The following is a 15,872-nucleotide window of genomic DNA, read 5'->3' as shown; positions in this document are numbered from 1 at the left end:
GCCCTGTGTGAAAAAGTGATTGCCCCCTTATTAAAACAGTCACTGTGGTTTCTGACACCCGAGTTCACTGTCTCTAGCCACACCCAGGCCTGATTATTGCCGCACCTGTTCTCAATCAAGACATCACTTAAATAGGACCTGCCTGACAAAGTGAAGTCCACCAAAACATCCTGTAAAGCTACACATCATGCCGAGATCCAAAGAAATTCAGGAACAATTGAGAAAGAAGGTAATTGAGATCTATCAGTCTGGAAAGGGTTATAAAGCCATTTCCAAAGCTTTGGGAATCCAGTGAACCACAGTGAGAGCCATTGTCCACAAATGGCGAAGATATGGAACAGTGGTGAACCTTCCCAGGAGTGGCCGCCCGCCCAAAATTACCCCAAGAGTGCAGCGACGACTCATCCAAGAGGTCACAACAACATCTAAAGACCTGCAGGCCTCACTTGCCTCAGTTAAGGTCAGAGTTCATGCCTCCACCATCAGAAAGAGACTGGACACAAATGGCCTACATGGCAGAGTTCCTAGACAAAAACCACTGCTGAGCAAATAGAACATTAAAGCTTGTCTCAATGTTTCCAGAACACATTTTGATGATCCCCAAGACTGTTGGGAAAACATTCTGTGGACCGATGAGACAAAAGCTGAACTCTTTGGAAGGTGTGTGTCCCAGTACATCTGGTGTAAAGGAAACACTGCATTACAGATAAATAACTTTATACCAACAGTAAAATGTGGTGGTAGTGTGACGGTCTGGGGCTGTTTTGCTGCATCAGGGTCTGGAAGACTTGCTGTGATAAATGGAACTATGAATTCTGCTGTCTACCAAAAGATCTTGAAGGAGAATGACTGACCATCTGTTCGTGAACTCAAGCTGAAACGAACTTTGGTTCTACAGCAGGAAAACGATCCAAAACACACCTGCAAGTCCACCTCTGAATGGCTGAAGGAAAAACAATATTAGGACTTTGGAGTGGCCTAGTCAAAGTCCTGACCTCAATCCGATTGAGATGCTGTGGCATCACCTTAAAAAGGCCGTTCATGCTCAAACCCTCCAATGTGGTTGAATTACAACAACTCTGTAAAGATGAGTCGGCCACAATTCCTCCACAGTGCTGTAAAAGACTCATTGCTAGTTATCACAAACGCTTGGCTGCAGTTGTTGCTGCTAAGGGTGGCCGACCAGCTGTTAGGTTTAGGCTTCACTTTGTCAGGCAGGTCCTATTTAAGTGATGTCTTGATTGAGAACAATCGATGTGTGGCAATAATCAGGCCTGGGTGTGGCTAGAGACAGTGAACTCGGGTGTCAGAAACCACAGTGACTGTGTTTTAATAAGGGGGCAATCACTTTTTCACACAGGGCCATTTTGAGAGTAGTATTGATATTATCATAGGACATGTTCTGTTTGTAAGAAAGAAGAGAGTTGCGAAGAAACTACTTTCTCTAGAATTTTGGAAATGAACGACAGATTAGAGATTGGCCTATAGATAGATATTTCCTTGCGATTAAGACCAGGTTTTTAAATTAGCGGCTTGATGACTGCAAGTTTAAATGATTTGGATGTAGCCTAGGCTCAGAGATTAGTTAATTATGGTAAGCAAAGGCTCTACATTGCTGTGCAGTAATTCTTTAAGTAGATGGGTTGGTACGGCATCTAGTATACCAATGAAATAAGCTCCTCACGACCAATTGGGGAGAAGGACTCTAGCAGGGCATCAGAGCTGACCAGACAGCTGTCAAGGTGCACTGGCATGTTGACAGGCTCTGAGATAGTATGACTTATTATAGTATGAATTTTGTCCCTATTTTTATCAATCTTATCATTAAAGAATTTCATAAAACTGTTAATGCTGCACACTAGTGGGATTAGTGATTTGATTTGTTCATGAATCCTAGTTAGGCTAGAAACTTAGAATTTCGCCATTTACACTCCAGGATTCGCATGGCTCGTTTGAGACTACGCGTGTGCTTGTTGTTCCAAGGTGCTATTCTTCTCTCACTGACTCTCTTATATCATAGTGGCGCAACCAGGGCTTAATTTGAGCCGGATCCTGCCGGAACAGGATCCGGGAACTCTTTAATTTTGAAACGTGCGTTCCAGTAACTGTCTGCCTTGATCCGGTAACATTTTATGTTGTCCGCTGTTTGCGTTCCGGCATTTACAAATTAAGTACTGGGCGCAACCTTGTCTAAAGCTGTACAAAGAGAAGTCTCGACGTGCTCTGTAATATGCTCTAGCCCTTCCAGAGCTAGAGGGGGATCATTATTTTTCAGATTTGGTAAAGTATGAAAAATTTTATAGCGGGGCGGCCGATGAATACCATCATTCAAACGCAACTTGAGGCTGTGGTCTGAGGAAGTACTGCTAAACTGGATATGTTAATACCAAACAATAAGACCAAGTCTAAAGTTTGACTACAATTATGTGTAGGAGCCACCACATTCTGAATGATACCCCTTGAATCAAGAAATGCTTTAATGTTTATGCTAAAAGAGTCATGTATATTTACGAAGTGGACTATAATCACCTACTTAGCTGATAGCGCTACATGAGACAGGAAGTGGAAATGTGGCAGGGGGTCCTTCAGTTTAGCAGTCCTTAATACTGCCTAATGGAAGTACATTTTAGTGAATGTTTGATGGTGCTTACAAGAAATGGGGGCATAGCAGTGAAACCTTATAAAAGTCCCCGAGCTCTTTCCAGTGTGCAGGAACCAGTTGGTGACACGCGTTCCTTAGGCAAGGTAAGCCAATGCGCCGCGTCAGGCATGCTCCATTTAGCAGGGAGGAGCAGGAAGCCCTCTACGGTGACTGATATCAACCCTCCTACTTCACACGAGACCGGGGAGGACTCCAGTTTGGAAGAAAACCACACCACCAAGGTGGCGCTGAAATGCCAGGCTCCACGCATATACCCATGTCTGTTCCAGTCTGTGTTTCTGTGCCAGTGTTATTCCGACGTGTGCTAATGCTGTTGCATGTGCCTGTTTGTCACCGTGACTGTCCCTCTCCCTGTGTTCATCCCTCTTTTGATCTCTTCTGTGTCCCCAGCGATGCTCTTCTAGGTTGTTCCATTGTCAGACTCTCCCCTGGGGGGGCTCAACCTGGACATTCTGAGCTCTGTCAGCCTTGTGCCCATTCCCGCCCTCCGTTGCAGGTCTGGGGCTTTCTTGCTGATGCTGGGTGCTCCAAGAGGAGCAGCCCTTGGTGGGGAGGGGTCTGACACAGTACAGCCCCTGACTCCTCCCTTCAGGCATGTCCGTGTGTGGTCATGTTCGTCCATGTCCATATATATCCTCCTGTGTGTGCCCTATAGTGTGTGTGTGTGTGTGTGTGTGTGTGTGTCAGTGTTATCTTCCTGTTAACTTCCTGCAGCTTGCCAAGAACATCACATCAGCAGACATATTCAGGATTCCTTGTTTGAAGCAGTGATGAAGCCATCTTCGCAGCACTGCCTGAGGGAGAAGAGCCACCTCCAAAGCCTCCCTGAGTTTGCCCCTGAGGACAAAGGACTGGGTGTCCAAATGCTCCTTGGTTCTAGCGAGTAGGGTCCACCCTACAGAAATTCCTTTGTCAATGTGGAGGCATTTAGCAGACGCTCTTATCCAGAGCGACTTACAAAGTGCTTTGCTTCTGATCACAGAATACATCCTAGGTAATAGTACGGATAGGCCAGAATTCAAGATACCATTGAGTCAGACTACTACTAAACTACAGGAGTCAATGTCATTACCAAGTGTTTTGCAAGTTGGACGTTTGCCAAGAAGCACAAATAACCATAGACAGACATACAATTTAAGAACAACGGCAAGTGGTATCAGCTGAGTTAGTGCTCTGGTAAGAACTCAACAAACAGGTGAGTCTTCAGTCTACGCTTGAAGATAGCAATAGACTCTGCAGTCCTAGCAGCTAATGGAAGATTGTTCCACCATCTTGGAGTCAGGACGGAGAATAGTCTAGAGCTTTGTCTTCCATGAGACTTTAAGCATGGAGTTTCAAGTCAAGCCAAGCTTGAGGTTCTGAGTGTTCGCTGTACGGATCGGCTTTTTACCATGGACATCATATAGGGAGGGGCCAGTCCATTTTTGGCTTTGTAAGCAAGCATCAAGGTTTTATATCTGATGTGTGCCGCTACTGGAAGCCAGTGAAGAGTGTAGCAGAGAAGTCACATGTGAGAACTTGGGTAGATTGAAGACCAGTCATGCTGCAGCATTTTGAATTAGTTGTAGAGGTCTGATGACCCGTAGAGGAAAACCTGCAAGTAGGGAATTGCAGTAGTCCAGCTTAGAGATTACTAGAGACTGCACAAGCACTTGAGTAGCTTCCTGTGAAAGGAAGGGTCGTATTCTCCGTATGTTGCAGAGGAGAAATCTGCAAGATCTGGTCAGTTTTGAAACGCGTGTTGAGAAGGACAACTCATTGTCCAACGTTACACCCAGGCTTCGAGCAGTTTCTGATGGTGTTAACAAGGTGTTCTCAAAAGAAACTGTGAGGTCATTGTGTGGGTTTGGCGTTCCTGGAATGTACAGAAGCTCAGTTTTGCTAGGGTTGAGCTTCAATTGGTAAGCAGTCATCCATGAAGCAATATCTGCTAAGCATGCCAAGATACGCGTAGAAACCTGGGTGTCAGAATGAGGGAAGGAAAGAATTAACTGGGTGTCATCAGCATAGCAATGATAAGAAAAACCATGAGACAAAATAATGTCACCAAGGGAACGAGTATATAAAGAGAAGAGGGCCTAGGACCGACCCTTGGAGGACACCAGTGGAAAGTTTACATGGATTGGATGTAGATCCTCTCCATGTTACCTGATAGGAACGGTCTTCAAGATATGATTGGAACGAAAACAGAAATCCCATAGAACAGACCTAAGTTGAGGAAGTTGTAGGGACATAGTGGTGCAAAAGATTAGCCAGATATATGGGAGCCAAGTCAAGTGCTTTATAAGTAAGTACTAGAATTTTGTACTGGATGCGAAGATTTATCGGAAGCCAATGAAGACACTCAAAGACAGGCGTTATATGGTCATATTTCCTTGACTGGGTCAGAACACGAGCAGCAGCATTCTAAACAGTCTGAAGAGACCGAAGAGACTTAGAGGGGAGACCATAGAAGAGAGAGATGCAGTAATCTAGTTTAGAAGTGATGAGAGCGTGAACCAAGGTTTCAGCAGATTTAGGAGACAGAAATGAACGTAGGCGGGAGATATTGCGGAGTTGGAGGAAGGCTGACTTAGTGAGTGAACGTATCTGAGGTTCAAAGAGAGTCGGATCAAACAGAACCCCAAGATTACGTGCAACAGGTGATGAATTGACAGGCATTCCAGCAACAGTAAGAGATGTATTTAATAAAAGAAAATTAGCACGCAGCCACAGGTTAAGTTCAAAGATACATTTAGTGATGGATGGGGGTAGGAAAGGGGCATGAGGTTTAAAGCTGAGACAAAGCTAAGCTAAGTGTCATCAGCATAGAGATGGAAGTTTAAACCCTAACATACTCTCTCAGCCATCTGAGTAGGTCACACTGCTGTGAATTTATTGTATGCCATCTTCTTATTTATGCGAAGTAAGTTTTCAGTCTGAGGCTGGCTGGTGGAGGGGGTGGTGGCGTGGTGGTTAGGGGTCTAAACTATCACCCTGGATTTTTCTAGTTGAGAGTTGACTAGCTGTAGAGCTGGACGTTGTGTAAATGGTAATGCTTTTCCAGTGTAATAGTTAAGCAGAATTGCTCATTTTCTCCGATGAATCCCCTTTCCGATTGTTTGGGACATCTGGAAAACAGCTTGTTCGGAGAAGACAAGGTGAGCGCTACCACCAGTCTTGTCTCATGCCACCTGTAAAGCATCCTGAAACCATTCATGTGTGGGGTTGCTTCTCAGCCAAGGGAATCGGCTTTCTCACAGTCTTGCCTAAAAACACAGCCATGAATAAAGAATGGTACTAGAATGTCCTCCGAGAGCAACTTCTCCCAACCATCCAAGAGCAGTTTGGTGATCAACAACGCCTTCTCCAGCATGATGGAGCACTTTGCCATAAAGCAAAGGTGATAATTAAATGGCTCAGGGATCAAAACATAGAGATTTTGGGTCCATGGCCTGGAAACTCCCCAGATCTTAATCCCATTGAGAACTTGTGGTCAATCATCAAGAGACTGGTGGACAAACAAAAACCTACACATTCTGACAAAATGCAAGCATTGATTGTGCAAGAATGGACTGCTATCAGTCAGGATTTGGTCCAGAAGTTGATTGAGAACATGCCACGGAGAATTGCAGAGGTCCTGAAGAAGAAGGGTCAACACTGCAAATATTGACTTGCTGCATTAACTCATTCTAACTGCCAATAAAAGCTTTTGTTACTCATAATATGATTGCAATTATATTTCTGTATGTGATAAAAACATCTGACAAACACACATAAAAACCAGAGGGTAGCAGATCATGTGAAAATATAATATTTGTGTCATTCTCAAAACTTTTGGCCATCACTGTAGATCAAGAGTAAGAATGCAAATGCAGGAAATGTTTAATAAATAGATGAACTTGAATACAGTGCTAAAAATAGCATAAGCAAAGGAAACATAGTTGTATATGTAAGTAATACAACTTAACAAAACATAACGTAAATCCAGAAATCAAAAGATGCAAACTAGCATAACAAAATACATGGATGAAGGTAACTAGAACCAAACATAAACAACTTACATATCCACAGATCTGTACTTTTTGTTAATCTCCTGCAAGATTGTAGTTGTGCAATATGGTAGATCTGAAGATTCCTGGTAATTTCACATTTATCCTTCTTAAGTTTTTGTAGTCGATTTGCACATTTTCTTCTTTCTTCTTTTTGTTTAACCTCTCTTTCTGTTTGTTTCTTTTTTATTAACATTTTTCATTCTCTCTCTGCGCACCTATCTCTCTCTTTGATATTAATGTGTCTGTTGGTAGTTTGATACTCTCACTCTTTCTCACAACCCCTGCTGCTGTCCAAGATTTATTAATAAAAATATAGCAAAAAAAAAAGCCAGGATGTGTTTTTAAAATTACAATAATTAACCTGGTTGTATGAAACAGGAAGGATGGCAGCCCAGGGGTTCTGTGCTAAGAGTGTATTTATATGGAGTTTCATTGCTACAAAGGGTTAGGAGGACTGCTGTCTATTGGGTGATTTTTCTTAGAAACACTAAGGAAACTTGAGCGGTTTTCTGCTGCTATAACAATGCCATCTCCAAAAAGTACAACAGCCTACATTGTATATTCTGTTGACTAAAATGTGTTTATGTGTTATGTAAAGGAATGTGCTTTAGTATTCATATGGTTCCAAACTCTACTCAGTCAACATATTTAAAGCATTTAGTGGGAAAAGTACAATGTGGTCCTGAATGATGTAATCCTTGATCATTTAACTGCTTATCAGGTTCAGTGTCAGACAAAAGGTGCCGTTACTTCAAGTTGGAATGAGCCACACTGGTTTCTGCTCTACCCCCACTGAAAATTACACCCAGTGGTTTAGAACTGCAGATAAAAAGGTCAGTTTTTTAACTACATCACTGGTCTTATCTGACTATATAACTGCCCCAGTAGTTTGATCTTAAGTTCAACTTCAAAAAAGGTATAATATATGGAACATGCACTTATTCACTTTTTGTTAAATGACCCATGCTGACATAGGATGTTACACTGACTTCATCTGTGGGAACAGATTTATCTAGTGTTTACATAAGAGTTAAATTTAAAGCTTTTCAGAACATTTTACCATTATCCAATAGCAATACATGTACTTATAATCCAACATTTTACTTCAATTTCCATTCAAACCATGTTTTTGTCAGTTCTGTGTAATTATCTAATGTGTTCATAAACACACATCCACAGTCTGCAGGGGACTATGCAAACTGAAATTCCAAACATATCATTCCAATTGTGTAGAATAATGTCAAATAAAGCAAATGTCTGTTTTCACTAGTTATTTCATTTATGATGTATTTATACACCATGAAGACTTTTTCATGACCTCTAACCCTGAGTATGTGTTTGTATGTGTCTTTGACAGGATTCAGCATGTGAATTTATCTTAGACTAAACCAAAAACTGTGACGCTGAAGCAGGATATAACCAGAGTTACCTCAGATGATCTGATACACATAGAAGAACATTGTTCATTTGTACATCACAAAATGTTCAGCAGAACAACACTTGGATTATATCTGTTAGTGTGGTCTTGATCTTCATTATATCTGTTAGTGTGGTCTTGATCTTCATTATATCTGTTAGTGTGGTCTTGATCTTCATTATATCTGTTAGTGTGGTCTTGATCTTCATTATATCTGTTAGTGTGGTCTTGATCTTCTCACATCATGTCCCACAAAAGCAAAGATCACATTAGCAAAGCTATAGAGTTGTGCATCTGTTATCATGCTAGAGAGGGGCAGACAGTGCAAGGTGAAGACTATTTGTGGGGTTTTTTTAGCTTTGCTACAAACCTCTGACTCCTCCCAAACAGTTCAAAAATAGCTGCCTCATATCTAAGAATAGACGGTGCAGACTGTTCAGAGCAGCGTCAGTGTAGCCAGACTGGCCCTGAAACAGACTGAGAGACTACCATCATGGAAACAAATGCCTTCTGTTCATGATGTCCTTCTCTTATGCCCCAATAGCTTAATGTCAGTACAGTGCCAGCACACATGCAGGGACACAAAGCATTACTCACGTTTGTGTGCAGCACTGTCAGTGTGAGCAAAGCCCTGTGACGTGTTGTCCATGTTTTACTCTGCCTGGAACGCCCATGTGTTACTCTTCTGTATTATCTAGCACAGCCCCTCTAGTTGTGTTCAGAAGGTTTGTGGGTATTGTTCAGTCACTTTAAAGACAAGACGTTTGAGTAACTGTAGTGGTATGGCTTTAGTAAGATATGTGGAGATTGTAAAAAAAATACGTTTGCAGAAATTGTAACCTTGATGATGTTTTCAGTCAGTTTTCAGTCCTTACCTATACGTTTTCTACAAATCCTTGATCATCTGAAAAAAACTAATTGTACCTGCCAACTCACTTACTTTATTCAACAGACAAAAAGTTTAATATAAAAGTTTATACACAGTCATCTCTGATGAAGGTGAGTTCAGAGGTCAAAGGCAATTTGAAGCAAGACCTAAGAAGAATTCTTCCAGGTATTTGCTATAGATAAGGCTGTCAAAACTTGTATTAACTCTAAATTGCTTTACCTTTGACTTCACGTAACATTCACAAATAAGACAGACCATATAAAATGTTTTGAACAATATCCTGGATCTGAAGGCCTACTGTTTCTAACATACATTGATGTCATGCTGCATGTTCATTTGAAGACCTCCAACTCTTTATTTCCTCTTTCTCCATGTTGTATTCCAGTTTTGGAGTGCAGGGTACTTGGAGTATGTGGAGTGTATACACTTATGGATTTTTATACAATATACAATAAGTCCAAGCCCTTAGTGACAGCTCTCATTACTTAAGCATGTCTGCAGTCAGAATGAAGAAAAGTATGGAACTGTGTAAATATCATAATTATAGATTTCCTAAGGAAGCCATAAATCATAAATCATACTGTTTATAACATCAAAAATTCCTTTGGTGCTTAATTAACAAATACAATTTCAAAATCCTGTCATGATTCAGGATTCCATTTCATGGAGCCTTCACTAGCCTACAAACAAGACAAAAACATGCTCATCATAACAGACCTCTCAACTATTATCTGTGGTAAAAGAGCTCATAACCGTACTAGAGGTTTATTTATTGAACACCTTTAAACCATGAGAATTAAGGATTTGTCATTTGCAATGTCAATGCATTTTAATGCTAATGGACATCAGAGACATATCTATTACCCTTGCAGGTGTTGCTATTGCAGCAATGAGGTTAGGAAACCGAACTACATTCTCTAAACTTTAGAAGTCCACGAATGTTATGATTTAACATCTAAAGATAAACTGATTTCACCTTCTAGAATTTCAATAGCGCTTTGCTTACATAAAGGGTCTATGTTCAAAATGTCCTTTGTCTTGAAACCTTGTGTGCTTTACTGCAATTGTGACTCTACATCTTTTTAACACATGACATTGCAGTTGCTCCCTGGAATCTTCTTCAGATATATAAATGGAAGAGATGAACCCTGGCATGACTGAGAGGCTTGTGGTGGGCCTATATGGTCATGGTGTTGGTGATGTCATACCAACGAGGAACCAGAATCTTCACAGTTCACACATCTGACAGTTTTGGTGTTGTATATGATACCCTGCAACCCCTTTCATTCACAGCTTTAGGAAATGCCACAACAAGCCTATGGTATCCATGACAACTAGCCAGAGGTTAGTACATTAAGTCTAGATTCACTGCCTCATTTACAAGCCCAGATTCATAATCAGCAGCACTGAAGGTGAAATAGCACACATGAAAACATTGTCTTCCTGCCAGTATTTCCTATGAGAGAACAATGTGTGGTAGTTCTGAAAACAGCAAGGCTTAGACATCCTTCAGGGAAGAAGAACCTCATATTAACGCATGTCTTCTAATGTCTCCAACATTTAAACATGCCACTGAGCACCACGGGCTTCTCCGCAAAACATCTCCACAAAGTTGTGTCTTCAAATACGTGTTTTGTTAGGATTGACAGTGCTTGATTGGAGTTTAATAGTTAACTTTTAAAGGAAAAGCAAAATGCATTTTCAGTTTATATATTTGTTTAATCAGTGTAAACATGCCAGTCAATAAATAAAAAATTATTTAATGATTTGTTATAGGCTACATATCATCAGCGTTCATTATAAATGTTTTCTTAAATAATATAATCAGTTCATCCATTTATGCGTAGGCGTAAATGTGGATTTTTAGAAAAGATGTCTTCTTTTCCATCAAACTCTCGCTGTCCTATTACAGTTCCGCGTTATTCCAGCTAAAATTCTGCACTGTTCCACTGACTCGTGTGCAACCCTGTGGTAGGATTAACCATGTTGGGCGAGGCGGAGCGCGGAAGCCTGTATCTCACCACTCTAGTCCACTGACCCAACGGAGGCGACGGTCTCCACATCTCCTCGCCGGTGTGTTGCGCGCCTTCTTGTTCCAAAACACGTGGTGATCTCCAGTAGGACTAATAGCGAATCCCTTAAACGATGATGTCGTTAACTCTTCAACCGTGTTGAAAGCCGTCATCGAGTGATTTTCAGGCCTATTCCTCAAATGTGGGGCGAGGTGGGTCAGCGCTCCTGAAGGGCGATGTAGGGCACCCACTGGTTCCTGCAGCGACTCTCCTTACAGTAACGTCCCACTTCGTTCAGCTTCAGATGTTCGGCTTGTGGGTCCTGAACAGAACAGATGCACCACGTCTGATTATACCTGAACCGCATAAAACATTCGAGTTCACAAACTCGTTTGGAAGAAAACACAGAAACCGACACGTACAGTAACGAGTATGCAGTGCAGGTCCTTGGGCTCGTTGGCGTTGCTGACGGGCGGCTCGCCCAGAACTTGTGCCAGGCGGCGCATCCCGGACACCCGAACCACGTCGGTACGCGTGTCGCAGCAGAACGCCTGGATCAGCGTGAAGTGGATCTGCAGCGCCACGTCCTCCTCCCCATCGTCGGTCGCCAGAACGCAAAGTACTACATTGTCTGGATCACTGAAACAGATGATGTGTGCATTTAAAACCCGCTGCAGACACGATATGTGTTGTTAAAGCCCAGTGAGAAAAGAGGCACTTACACGTTCATGAGTTTGGCCGACTCGTAGACTCCCACCGTCAGACAGTTCTGTCTGCGCGCAGCAGAGAGCAGCTCTTCTAGAGACTGGCTGACATTCTCCATCCTACAACCACAAAATGTATTTACACCGAGATTAAAAGGTCGTATTCGTATATATGCATATATTACACTGAAACAGTGACTTACGTGTTGTCTGTGCTGCTGCAACCCAAAAGTTCTTCCAGAGTCATTTCGCTTTTATAAGGTCAAAATCCCCAACAAACGAACCGATAAAACTCCAGAAAGGGGCAGATTTAGAGAGAATAATGTAGTCCGGAGGTGCTGTAGTTGTAATCCAGTTCAGAGCTATCTCGTACGGACCTTCACCTCGCCTCCCCTGTGTTTGCAGTGGGTCGAATCATGTCTGCTGTTTTTATAGGCGCCCTGGCAGTAGGCGTGCTGGAGCTGTCGAACCGAAACCTTCACACGGTTCGGTTGTTTCCGTGGAGTGTACGATGATCAAGAACATTAGAGAACAATTCTGTAAGATAATCAAATCATACAGCGTTATCAAAGTGGAAAAACGATTGTTTGTTGGCTTAGCGGTTTATTATCCGACTGATTAATTGATTAAATAAAAATATATCCTTCTCCTTATAGTTCTAGCGTACTTACCACTACTGTATTATATGTTGTATTGTATCTATACATTATATGTTTTGTGTGTGTATATATATATATATATATATATATATATATATAGTCAGCATATTCATTACGTGGTAGCTTTCTTTCGTTGATACATTATCGCCATCTGGTGTACGAATTGGCAGTCATACAATGTATATCTGCAGTCGCATGCAATGAATTAGAGTAAGATTAAAAACAATAGTTGTTTTATGAATGGGTATGTGAATATAGTGAAACTATAGGCTAATCCCACATGTCAGCCTATACATGGATTTTATCCTACTTGAACTCATCCCCAGCATCAACATGACTCTAATATCGCACATATCTAATAACACATAAGACTGCACGTCTGTCCTGACATTTAACAGAACACATGGAAACCAAAGACGTTCGATACGAAATCGTTATCAGCATCTATTGTAAGAGTATTTAGACTGCGAAGGGGCTAAATGGGAAGAGCCATTTTCGATTGCAATTGATCTTTGAAGATCAAGAGTCACACAAAAGAGAGGGTCGGGTTTCACGCAACAGAAACTATCAGTGAATTAGTAAGAATAGCATGATTCTATTGTAGTATTTGCTAAAATGGCACAAAAAAAATCCTGATTACATTTAAAACAGTATTGGTATTATTCCAGAACCATTGAACGGCTTTTTAATGTGCACATTAACACTTGATTAGTAATCTCGACCACATAAATTGGCAAGAAAGGGGGGCTGAGTTTTTTCAAAGGGACTCTGAGGAAGCACCTTAAATTAACTAAAGTGTGTATTAATGCTGCTGAGTTCAAATACAGCATATAGGCTATGCTTGTTTTTTCCTGCTTTGATTATGGGAGATCACGTGAAATAATCCTTATCTTCCCACTGTTTATGGTTAGAAACAGCTAGTTTAAGCAGACCCAAAATAGTCCGAACAGAGTACGTGTCACATGCAGGTTGTGTAAAAAGATTACGTTGGTTAACATACGAGCATAGGAGCGTACTGCGCGTGACGTGCTGCCACGACGTACTGGTTTCGTCATATGTAATAAATGGATCTGTCGTGCGTTGTGAAGTGTGAAGCCAACACATTTACATTTACGGCATTTAGCAGACGCTCTTATCCAGGGCGACTAACAAAGTGCTTTCACCCCTCCCCTTCGAATTAGGCTAATCAACTGACTTTAATCCATGATTATCTACTCAGGGGTTTCACTCCATAATTGAATTCTGCCCTACTGGTCTTAACATGGTGCTTATACAAAGGCTTAGTTTCAGTGACACTAGTTTGATTAAATGATCAGTTAAAAGTATTCGGGGGTAAAAGTGATGTATATGTAAAGAAGCTTGTACTTTGAATTTGTAAATTACTCATTGGTTTATAAAATGCTATATTAGCTCATGGCCAGAGATTTTAATGCAGTTCATTATTGATTAATGAATAGGGTTCTGTTCTAATTGCTGCACACATACAGTTTGGAAATGGTAATAGAAATGAGCAAATATAAAAACACCCTCTCTATGGTCAGAGGTCTCTTTTCTAAAGCTGGAGTCAAAGAGCACTAATCAAAACCTCTGATCCTCATCACCGGTCTGTGACCCCGTGGGATGTCCAATCAGAGCAGTGTAAATATTGGACTTGACTCCATGGTTTTTACTTTACTGAGGAGGAAATGTATCTGATGTGACGCATATTTAGTTTCACTGTTAGTACATTGCATTTCATTACTAGGTTTATCGTTAAAGATGGATCATCTTTGTACCTGTTTAAAGTGAATACACATTTGTGAATGTGAACACTAAGGAGGTGCTATAGTTTGGATTGGACAGTCTTATTTCTGATACTGCTATTTCATGTTTCATAAAATCATTTGTCACTACCTTAGCATCTACATTTGTGCTACACAGCCTTAATACAATAGAACAATTCCAGGAAGGTTATGTTCTCTCCCTTGTTCCCCAATGCACTAAAAACTGTTTGTCAGTGAACATGCAAGCATGGAGAATTAGTTTAGATTGGATTTTTTAAATGCTTTAATATATTTTTACAACTTTTTTTTTACATTTTCATGCTTTATGTTTAGGTTACCATTCAAGCAGGGTTAGTAGTACCCACACAGTTCTGTTTCAACTTATCCTTCTTAACATATCCATTAAGATTCATTGATGTTTCCATGAATTTTGTAGTATCTGATGTCAACTCAGGTATAAAGAACAGCCCCTGCCTCTTTAGCCGTCACACTGTCCTCCTCAAAGTGAAGAGATGATCAGGACCATGGTCAGCACTCGACTCATTCTCATTGGTGCCACATTCTCTCTGTCTATTATTTTTACGTACTGTGACGATGTCCTAGACACTCGTTCCTTGCAGACTGCTATCAAGACTCAGGAAGAAAAGGACCTGGTGAGTTCATCAATTTTCAAAATCAAAGCTAATAACAAATTTTTTTTACCTGGTCTTCATACATTGTCAAAATGAATGAAAAGACCAAATTAACCATTGCAATTCTGTCACACATACAATGTTTAATTAGCCTTTTGATTGTGTGTTACAGATTGAAGCATTGCAAGCTGTTCTTGACAAATTAAAAAGTAAAACATTACCAAAGACAGTGAAAAAGTTTGGTCAGCTTCCCTCGGTAAGACAAAATAACAAAATAATTAGTGCTGAGTTAGTAAACAGATTCTGTTAAGCGCAAATTCTGTATTTAGGTTTTAGCAATATTTAGTGCTGAATGTATCCTTTAGTGTTTCCATCAGATCAGAATGAGAATGACATCATTACTTTGTAAGTTCCACTCACTTCAAAGAAGTAGACTATGTTAATGTTATATTTTGAATATTGTGTACTTAAAAGTACATTAGTTTGTCTATACAGAAACTTGCATGTCAACTGTAACAACCATTTTGAATATTCTATTAACCACACACACACACACACACACACACACACACACACATAGTGATACAGTATCTTATGGAGTCTCAGAGGTCCCTTCAGTCCATGGACTTGGGCATGGTTCAAGAATGTTGGGTCAATCCGAGCTGATGTCTGCTGCTCCCACTACACCCTTGTCTACAGCATCCACACTCAAGGGTCTCATCTTCAAAACCAGTTTCAGTTTTCAAACCCAACTCCGGTTCTTTTTCCAGTGTGATGCTGGGGAGCAGTGTGCAGCACGTAAAGGAGCGAGGGTGGGCAAGCTGTGTGGCTGTCCACGGGGGACCACGTGTGACTTCTTCATCATGAAATGCTTGTGAGGAGGGAAGTTTGGAACTGAAAGATCATCATTTGTATTTATGAAGTTGTATTGTGGTATTATTTTTTCATAGTTATGTGCGTTTCAAAATAAAGCATATAAACGAAAATAAAACTATTGTTTGCTATAATCTGTCACAGTTTGCTTACACCATTTTATTTGTAAGAGTGCATTTAATAAGATTGAGGACTAAGGTCGATTTATGTTTGACACATTACAATTA

At 40.9% G+C, this 15,872-nt stretch overlaps 2 protein-coding genes across 2 annotated transcripts; one reads left to right on the top strand and one right to left on the bottom strand.

Annotated features, from left to right (window-relative positions):
• Window positions 1-10,706: 10,706 nt before the first annotated feature.
• gadd45bb (growth arrest and DNA-damage-inducible, beta b) lies at window positions 10,707-12,163 on the bottom strand. The gene is made up of 4 exons (XM_076984779.1): window positions 11,922-12,163; window positions 11,737-11,838; window positions 11,437-11,653; window positions 10,707-11,336 (listed from the first exon to the last, which is right to left on the bottom strand). Exons 1-4 carry the CDS (start codon window positions 11,963-11,965, stop codon window positions 11,232-11,234), a joined length of 468 nt encoding a protein of 155 aa, XP_076840894.1. The 5' UTR covers window positions 11,966-12,163; the 3' UTR covers window positions 10,707-11,231.
• Window positions 12,164-14,615: 2,452 nt separating this feature from the next.
• LOC143485453 (cocaine- and amphetamine-regulated transcript protein-like) lies at window positions 14,616-15,665 on the top strand. Its single transcript, XM_076984902.1, has 3 exons — window positions 14,616-14,793; window positions 14,945-15,028; window positions 15,543-15,665. The coding sequence occupies exons 1-3, from the start codon at window positions 14,653-14,655 to the stop codon at window positions 15,648-15,650; spliced, it is 333 nt and encodes a 110-aa protein (XP_076841017.1). The 5' UTR covers window positions 14,616-14,652; the 3' UTR covers window positions 15,651-15,665.
• The last annotated feature ends 207 nt before the right edge of the window (window positions 15,666-15,872 follow it).

Source organism: Brachyhypopomus gauderio, unplaced genomic scaffold (genome assembly GCF_052324685.1).
Source record: "Brachyhypopomus gauderio isolate BG-103 unplaced genomic scaffold, BGAUD_0.2 sc34, whole genome shotgun sequence".
In the NCBI taxonomy this organism is placed as follows: domain Eukaryota; kingdom Metazoa; phylum Chordata; class Actinopteri; order Gymnotiformes; family Hypopomidae; genus Brachyhypopomus; species Brachyhypopomus gauderio.
Note: the sequence above shows the minus strand (reverse complement) of the source record. Positions and strands in the feature narration are given on the sequence as shown.